This window comes from Aptenodytes patagonicus, chromosome 2, assembly GCF_965638725.1.
Source record: "Aptenodytes patagonicus chromosome 2, bAptPat1.pri.cur, whole genome shotgun sequence".
Lineage (NCBI taxonomy): Eukaryota > Metazoa > Chordata > Aves > Sphenisciformes > Spheniscidae > Aptenodytes > Aptenodytes patagonicus.
Genome location: NC_134950.1, coordinates 23,827,864 through 23,837,400, shown reverse-complemented (window position 1 = coordinate 23,837,400; position 9,537 = coordinate 23,827,864). Strand labels below are relative to the sequence as shown.

General features: G+C 38.5%; 1 protein-coding gene across 3 annotated transcripts in view; it reads right to left on the bottom strand.

Moving 5' to 3' along the window:
* Positions 1-315: 315 nt before the first annotated feature.
* The window catches only part of SNX31 (sorting nexin 31), a 31,257-nt gene continuing 22,035 nt past the window's right edge, over positions 316-9,537 (bottom strand). For 2 of the 3 annotated variants that reach the window (XM_076329323.1, XM_076329324.1), the window contains 7 exons: positions 8,871-8,940; positions 8,228-8,320; positions 7,489-7,692; positions 6,872-6,967; positions 4,947-5,024; positions 3,853-3,912; positions 316-1,187 (listed from right to left, as the gene is read on the bottom strand). In XM_076329323.1, the coding sequence (XP_076185438.1) occupies positions 1,092-1,187; positions 3,853-3,912; positions 4,947-5,024; positions 6,872-6,967; positions 7,489-7,692; positions 8,228-8,320; positions 8,871-8,940 (697 nt within the window). In that variant the 3' untranslated portion in view covers positions 316-1,091. The remainder of the gene's footprint in view (positions 1,188-3,852; positions 3,913-4,946; positions 5,025-6,871; positions 6,968-7,488; positions 7,693-8,227; positions 8,321-8,870; positions 8,941-9,537) is intronic. The other variant, XM_076329325.1, reaches the window with a different exon arrangement.

The window sequence follows — 9,537 nt, the reverse complement described above, 5'->3', positions numbered from 1 at the left end:
AGGTCTCTGGTTTAGAGGGAAAAAAAATCCAAAAATTTTAACAACAGTTGACTGTTTTTGTTCAATAAAGGAAACGCCACAAAGTTGTGAAAACTGCCTCGCAGGGCTGCTTTATTTGTGACGCTGCTGTGTGTGCTGCCCCCATAACACCACAAAATCAGCTAGCTAAAAATTCAGGCAGGAGTATGGTTCACCAAGGGTCTGTGAGTATAAGTAAATGGGGAAAACGTTTAAAAAAAAGGGGGGGGCCTGAAGTTATTTGACTTCTCCAAAAATACTAGTGTGGTACTTTTTTTTTTTTTTTTTTTTAAATTTTCCTTTCTCTGTTCTCACACCTGATCCTGCCTTTCAGAGCAAGGACAGTAAGAAGAATCAAAGATCCTTCAAGCGTGGTATAGAGTATCATGGGTTAGGCACTTTAGTCTTCTTGCAGTAGCAAGTAACTTCATGATCTACCTTTATCCAACTACATCAGGTGCCTGCTTACCCCGGTGTCATCAGTGTAACCAGCTCCATTTCTGAGGCACAGTTAACATGCATTCAACTGATAGCCCTCCCCACTGCTGTGCCACAGAACGCATTAATACCTTCATTCTCCAAAGTGTGGCAGCTTCTGAATCATCACTGACGGTATCTCAAGAGGTCAATAAGGATACCACAACAGTCTGTTCTGCTTGAAAAGAACGACTGGTCCTGGTAAGGGGAAGTGATCATAGGAAATATGTGCCTTTTCCAGACAATGTCTAGGTGGCAACAGCCTGCTCAGCCTTCACACAGAGACATTAGAAACCGATATATAAATACTTTTTCCTCCTCTAACATCATAGCACCGTTTCTAATTAACCCTCCCCTTTCTGCCCCAACAATTTCAGTCTGGGGGAAAAAAGCCAAAGCAGCATGTATGTAAGATGTCTCCAGATTCTCAGCACCCATTTGATCCGGTTCACTAGACTTATAAATACTATAAAGAACACTGCAAAGGCAAGGAATTACACTGAAGATTTTTTTTTCCCCTTATAATCCAAGGTTTCAACAATAGGTTTATTATTCCCAGACAATTCATTTTGAAAGACAGTATCTCAAATAGATTATCACAGGTCCTCTTCTCTTATTTTCTCAAATACACAGTTGTCTTCATTTGGCCTAACCAAAAATCTTTTCCTTGATATAAAACCCGAATGAACTACCTGTAGTGAAACAAGTAAACAGTTAAAAGAGTATATGCATTTCAGCAATTATAGATAGTTACAAACATAAGCTAGAAAATCGGACATGATACTGTTCAGGTGTACTGGTTGATCTCTTTACATTGGCATTTCAGAGAGAACAGATTTTTTTTTCTGTTGGAATACAACACAAGAACAGTAGTTTCTGCTCTTAAGGTTTATTGCAATGTGCTACATGTGGTGCAGATTGAACGGCAGTTCCAAATGTGCTAACATCGATGTTATTTGGCATTACAGTGGCCACAAGGACATAGGTACAGGTACTTTAACTGCCTACTCGGCCTTCTGAATTAGATTGACTACTGTTAGTCACAGATTCTAAACTTTAACCATAACACCTGCATAAATGATACCTTTCAACTCTACTTTTCCTAAAGGGTACCAGATACTGTCTGAAACTTCCTAACACCACATCACCCAGCAGGTATAAGCAGACAAACTATAAGCACCCAAGGTACAAGCAGGCAAACTATACCCTTACATCGCACGTATCTCCAGTTTTCTGTTGTACTACAAAAATTTATGGCACAAATTTTTCTTCTGCCTCTTTCAACATGGTATTTTGATATATATGTAAAGTAAATGTCCTGAAAAACCCTACTAAAAGTGTCCATCACAAAGCTATGGCAATGCAATAACTAACATTAAGGCATTAGGGAACTGGAGCCAAATTTTGCATAGATTATCTCTGTAGAAGTTACTTCTACAACAGCAAAATTGCCTAGATGCAGGCACATTCTACAGCACAGCCTCACTATCTGCAAAGTCCACCTATTGCATACTAGTTAAATAATTTTTATCTCAATTCAAAAGACTGTTCTTGGTATTCCTACTAAATCTTACTGCTGCACTAGATTGTCTATTCAAACAAGACTTTACAGGCTGTTATGCTGATCTGGTAGTATCAGTATACTGCTACAGGATCGCAAAGAAAACCAAAGTTAAGTTTTTCTTCTCATGAGCCAGCAGAAAATACTTGGCGTGTTTTCAGAGTCTTCGAACAGCAGTAAGTTAAACTTTCCACCAACTTGGAGCAAAGACTTGTACGACTCTTGGGGATAATAATGGCAAAATTATAAAGACCCAACTCAAACGACACTTTCAAATGAGAATGTGCAAAGATACACTTCTAAGACATTTTTCAAGCGTCTTGCAAAGAGACATAGAGGAATAGGAAAGGAAGTCTTAAGAACCTTAGAATTGCAATCACAGCATTTAGAAGTTAGCTAAGCATAGTTTAAGATTTTATATTAATTGTCTGTCTAATAACACAGCTTGGTGCATGAAGACCTAAACCAGTTCAAACTTGGTGTATAGAATGAGGCACATGATGCCATACTATCACTGTTTAACGCAACAGCATACCTTGACTCGCTTTAACAAACAACTCCATTCTAATTATCAGCTGTAATTTTCTTAGTTCACTGAGTTTCGTATCAGCAGCCAGACACTGCACCAGCAAGACACAGCTGATAAGCTCAGTGGTTTTACATTACCCTGTCCAACACTGCTCTCCTCACAAAAATTCGGAGGGAGCATTCGCAGTCCATCTTGCTCGCAATCGAGGAGGTATTTTAAAGTATGTTCAAGTCAGAACAACTGCCTCAAGCCCAGAGTGCCATGCAACTTAGTCCTTGCTAAAGTTGTACCACAGCGAGGCCACTGAACTGCATCCTTCAATCTTCATCACAGATGCAAGTCTATTCAGAAAGTGTTGTCTCCCTTATTATCATTTGCAAGTTATTTGTGAATACTGAAGGCCACACCGAACCTAGAATCTTGTCTCCAGTAGTGACAAGTACGGAGCACTTCAAAGAAAGGGACAAGAAAACCCACCACACAGGTTAATCGATTTGCTTATTGAAGAGCAGTTAGTGATTGGTTTTATGCTGTTTCTGAAGATAGGGCAACATTACTTTTTTCTGAGTTCAGGTTAGATTTTGGTTCTCTCTTTTAGAAATATTTCCCCTTTGGCCAATCACACACTGTAATAGAGGTATTTATTTTAATTCACTTTACGTTATTCCCTTTCCATTTATTTATTATCTCCTATTCAACAAATTGCTTGGAAAAGCAACATCTTTTAGCCATTTAGCTATTCAGGAACTATTAGCTATGAATACTGATTCCAGCAAATGAACTTGGAATTACATCTTTTACATGATAGGAATGTATATGTATAGATATGTAACATGACAAGTTTTGCAAATGGGTACAATTCCCAACTACAGGGAAAAAATGCATAAACAATCCCAGTACGGAATCCAAGTACAAGTCTGTAAACTACATCAGCAGCTGCATGTGGATATACACACATGATCTCTGTATATATTCTGGCTTTCTGTAAACTTCAAATGTCTCATTCAGAAACACTTGCAAAAAGCAAATAAAATGAAGCAAGTTGTCATTAAACCCATGAAACTAAAATAAAATTTTTATTCAGACACATTTCTTACCCTCTTCTTCCTTCCAAAATTCAAGTTTAGCTCCTTTTTCTACCCAAAGAACTTCCCATTAAACTTATTAGGGAGTCTCCCTAACCAGAAAAACAGAGGTTGGGCTAAACACCACTAGCAAGCAAGACACACTGTATTTACATTTTGGAGACAATTTCTCACTCACTAACCTGCTTTTCTTGGATGCTGGATTTCTTACTATTTTTCGTGGATTCAGGCATCTTGATCTCCTAAAGAGATTGAAAAATCTAAACTTAAAATAAGCTTAAATGCTCCCTCAGGTACTCTAACAAAATATGCTAAGCAAATCAGCATTCAGTTAAACCCAGCAGAAAATGTAGGAAATGAACTGGCATATTTACCCTTCTCTCATAATTCTGTTTTAGTCTAAGCTATCTGAGTACTATCAACAGCTGAATATTTAAGTAATGAATGCTCATCTTCATAAAGGTTTACTGTACTTCCATTACAAATAAACTTAGAATGAAAGAGATCAAATCTTTTCCAAAATTAAAGTTGGTCTTTCCTTCTGAATTGCTTACAGTTTAAAGCTATGAAATAACATGCTGTTCATTGCCTCATTGCTCGCTGTAATCAGCATGGGTCTAGAAGATCACACAAGTCGCTTTCTTTTTTTCTCTTCAGAAGTTTTCAGTTAGCAGACATTGAAAGTCTTTAGATGTCACAAGGTTAAACAAAGGCATTATTAATGCTGGAAATTATTTTTAAAAATAACAAGTATCTAAACATATTTTCACCCTTAAAAGCCTACACAAAAGACAGCAGAAGTATTTTAGCTACAAATCAGATTTTTGTTCTATTAACACTTCTATTTAAAACCAAAAAGTTTCTCAGCGTGAATGTCACAGATCTCAAATTGGTCTAACATTGCAGCAGATGGAGCAAGCAAGGGAAGTGGTGAAAAAGTGAAAGCCAGAAACGGATACAACAGGGTAGTGCAGAACATACAAAAATTATGCCATAGATATCCTTTATCATATGCGGCAAAAATTAAAGTCAAGGAGAGAATGCAAAACAGATTATTAAAACTGGAATGATAAACCATCTTTAACATTCAGATTATTATTTCAGTAAAACTGAGCAAAGATGTACTTTTTAGCCAATTAATTCCGTACTGAAATGTGGAACATGCAAGATCCTTTTCCTCAATGGGACTTCTCTCAGCACATTTGAAAGAATGATAGAGTAGCAGGCTTATTTCTTTTGAATACAAATTCAGATACCAACGTACACACATGCTTACCATTTTTTGGCCACCTTTGGCTGCCTTCATCATCTGTTCTGATATAATTTTCTTCAAGCAGCTACTGAGCAAAAAGGCCTAAAGAGGATAAATCAAAGAACATTCTGATTTCTTCCATTAAAAGATGTACTTGACTCTTCCATTCCTCCTCCGCCAGAAAATTACAATCCCTAACTACTGAACTATTACTTCCCTAATTCAGTTAATTTTACGCTGTGCTTAACATCCTTACAGTGCACCAAACTAGCTGCAGTTGCTTAAAGCCCAGCCTCAGCATGACTAACCCTCATGGCACTGCTCAGAGCGGAGAATAAGAATTTTTATGACTGGTTTTGTGAAGCAAGTTATTCTCTCTAGTTGTCTGTGGCTCCTACCTTAAAGGCTGGTAAATTACACCAAAGGCTAAGTAAGGTTAATCAAATGTGGCACTATCGGCATCAAAACCACTTCAACAAGTGAAGCAAGCTGGAGTTCACAGGCACTCAGCACTGCTGAAAATCAAAGCCCTGGTGGTTACACAAGATGGCTGCAACTGTTTGTAGACCAGCTCACAGTCACATCTTGCACAGCTAATACGAATGGAGCAGTACGCCTTCATCCCGCATATTAGGTATCTAGCAGAGGCACCTCAGAGAGGAGTGAAGTTGTTCTCAGTTCCTTATGCTGTCCAATGAGCATGTACAACTCTGTGGGATAATGCAGCCCAAGTTAAGGTCTGAATTGCACCCTGGAGATGCACCTTACTACTTACTCTCCAAAAGGAAGAGTCTCAGGTAGAGCGTCAAGCACCGAGAGATGAATCAAAGACAAAATATCCTACAAGATCAGTGAGGGAGGGGGGAGCCATCTCTGACTAAGCTCCAAATTATCCAGTCTTTCCATTTTCTGCAGTGGGCTCTTGGATCAAACCCTTTTTTTCTTCCACACAGCAGCACCTTTCCAGCCTTTAGCTCTTCCTCACACTTCTGAGGCAAGTGGGACACAGGTTTTTTTAATCAGCAAGTCACTACAACAAGCACAACCCTAACAGATTTCACAGGAGAATTAATACTGAGGTAATTCTAGGTTCTTTGTTCTCCAATAGCAAAGAAACTAGAAAGCTTACTGCTTATGGCTCATGTTCTCATAAAACTTAAGTGTGGCAGGAAATTAACACTTACTAAATAGCTGTGTGAACTGCATCATCACCCCAGAATTCAGAAGTCATGTGTGAGAAATTAAGCATTTTGATTTTACTTGAAAAATCCTGTCTGCTGCTGGGTGGGTCTCAGAGGCAAGAGAAGCAGTTTACTTAAATAACAGGCTCTATACTTTTTATAGAAGCTCCGTACCTAAACTGAGACTGCTGCTGTCTTTGATACTGCAGAGCCTAGATTATTTGCTAGGCAGCATAACCACAGATGGATGACTTGAATTCCTGGATACCTTTCTCTTTAAAGAGCTGCCTGAAAATAGTGGGAGGAATGGCACCCTATAAAATCTTATTTAAGAATTATTTATATGTAGAAAAAACACATATGATGTTACATATTCACACCTGCCATTAACCTGGGTTAATATGGCATATATTTATATTTGAAGAATAGGATTCATTGTGGAAAATGGAGCCCTTGACCTTAGCTGGGTCTGAACAATTAATGATTTTGGTTACTTACTGAGTCCAGTAAATAAATGGCACCTCTCCACACTCCATCCCAGGCTTGCTGCTGAGTGCTAGACTTTTCTCTTCAATGGAAAAAAAATCCTCTTCGCCTTTATATTAGAAACTCAAATGCTTTCCCCCAGATAACTCTGTCCCTAGGCTAACCTGTTTGAAAGCATAGCCACTGCACTCTGGTAGAGATAGACTAACCACTTTTGAAGATCCCCATGGCTGTAAGATTACATTTTACTCTGATCCTTTCCTAACAGGACAGAGAACTAACCTGTTTTGTGTACAAAGTTATCCATTGCCATGTGCCTGAATCATTGTACTCAAATCTGAGCTCCAGAGTGTCTTCTTCACCATCCTTTGTAGCACCCTGAAAAAAAACCCCATAAAACAAAAAAAACAAACAATGAACAGAAGAAACAGCTAAAAACAGCATTAAGGTGTCCGCCTTAAATCAGAATTAGTCAGTTAGGTTCGTTTTATACAATATATAAATAAAACAGCTGAAGATCTGTACCAGAACACTTCTCCTGGGGGAGGGAGCAAGTGGGAGGTAGGAAGGGGGAGTCTTTACAAGCACAAAGCTGGCTAAAGCAGTTCTTTTGCTCCCACACAAAACTCTGACAACTCTACCTCCAACAGGAAAGGAAAGGGGTAGGTAAAGAATGACATGGAATGCCAGGGAAGGAAGAAATAGCAGAGGAAGGCTAGATGGTTTACTGCTGTAAAGGCTGCCAAGGGAATATGTTTCAGGACAGGTTTGGAGGGGAATATGGGCAAGTGGGAGGGATTTAAAACAGAGCACTCCCCCCCGGACCTGCCCTTCCCCTGACAACCTTAGTTTTCATGAAGAGAAAGTCAATTCAGATACAAAGTCAAGGAAGTACTTACAAGAGAAGTAACCTGCCAACTTCTTAACCTGTTGATTTTAAAGCTGACCTCTTTGGTCTGGTTAGTAGGCAGTTTTATGCAGCAGTTAATCTCATTATTGCCAACATAGATGTCAGCTGAGCAGCCTTCTTCTGGATAGTCACAAATGCAAGGATCAAGCCGTACATATCCATAGAACCGCATTTCTCGAATCAACTCCAGGAACTGCACCAAAAAGACAGAACTAAAGCAATTTGCTGTAAAAGCGAGTGAAAACTAGTGATTTGGAAGACGTCACTCACAGTCCAGACTTAGAAACTTGATTTTTTTTTTTTTACTGGGTATCATGAGCTGGGTCTTTTGGATGCTCATCAGATATAATGATGGGAAGAGAAAAAACTAACCAGTAAGAAATACTGAGAACAGCAGTCCCAGCAGTCTGAATTTCCATCTGATTTCCTGAACTGGATGACAAACCTTTGCACCTGAGTTTAGCAGATAGAGAAGACTAGCATTCACAGTCTTGATAGCCCTTGGGATCCAAGTCATTCTGTTGAGATATTTTAAAATGCTAGCAGAGATGGGAACCTCCTTTTCTATTTGGTGGCTCAGTATCTGACCAGGAGATGGGAGACCTGGGTCTCTAGCTCAAACCAGTCCACAAAACCATGCCCTGTTTTTAAAGTCGCAGCCTCTAGTATCGTTGTTTCAAAAACCACTCCTTTTATCTGTTTATATTGTTTTTAAAATACCATTTTACCTTTGCTTTGTTTTCATTTTTTTGTAGAAATTCAAGTTCCTGCATCTGCCCTTCTGTTGGTTTAACCCAATTCCTCTTAACTTCCTGGATTGCCTTAAAAGAATTTTTAAAAATAGCAAAAAAGTCAGCAAAAATACATTTCCTTTCACACACAAACATTCAGAAACACACACACAGAGAAAGCTTTTTTAAAAAAAAAAAAAAAAACCAAGGCCTTTGATTTTGGACAAGTTCATTCTACACTGTTCTTTCCTCCTGAATTAATAGTTTCCAAAGCTCGTACAACTCAACACACCTACAGCTCAGAAATCAAATGCTCTCATATCATGGCAGAGTGCCTACATATTAGAGACATACAGATGCATACATACACTTGAAAATAGAGTGGACAGATACCTAAATATGTCCTTTTTGTGCAATACTTTTCCCATGCACAAAACATAGGTAGAATCTCCAGTACATGAGTTTGAAGGGGAAAAAAAAAAATTAACATGATCAACAACAGTTATACCCAGCACTTAGAAAAGCGCAACACAGCAGTGCTAAACAGGAACCATTTACAAACATTTCAAGAATTTGTATAAAAGATGAAATTAATGTGGGAAAATTAACTTTTAAAGTTACAAAGACCTTTCAGTTTTACCTGCATATATAGCAAATTCAGTGAAGCTCTACAATCCATCAGCCGTGTATCAAGAGAAGGATCCATATACCTTTTCCAAGCCAAGGGAAAAAAGTAGTAAAATATGAAGATATGCATCTAAATATGGTATTTTGATTTTTCAGCTAAATATGATGGGAGCACAACCCAGAAAGATCCCATTACTTACCAGATTTAAAAAAAACCAAACCAAAATGAAAAAAACAGTTGTACCCTTGAAGTCTGTACTGTACTTATTCTTTATACGTTGTAGCAGAATGGAAATAAACTAAAGTCAGGTTATCCAATCTCTCCACTTTGATTTTGGTGGTACCAAACATAACAGTTTCAATTTAGAACTAAAACTTTCCTCCTCCTTTTCTCAAACAACTCAGTGTTTGTCTACATAAGAGTTGGTAAGACTCTCAGAGCATCTACTGACATGCTGCAGTGCTGACATACAAGACCTAGCCTTAAGCTAGCTAGCTGCAGTACCAACTGCTGTAGAAGTGCTGCAGGATCAGATCAGTACAGCAACAAAGCAAGTTAAATAGTTATCTAAGTGCCATGCTGCAACAGCTAGCTTGAGCCATTTTATTTAAAAGCAGCTTGGGTAAGTCTACACGACAGTACAAACAGAGCAGTGTGGGCTCCATGGCTAGTACAGCTG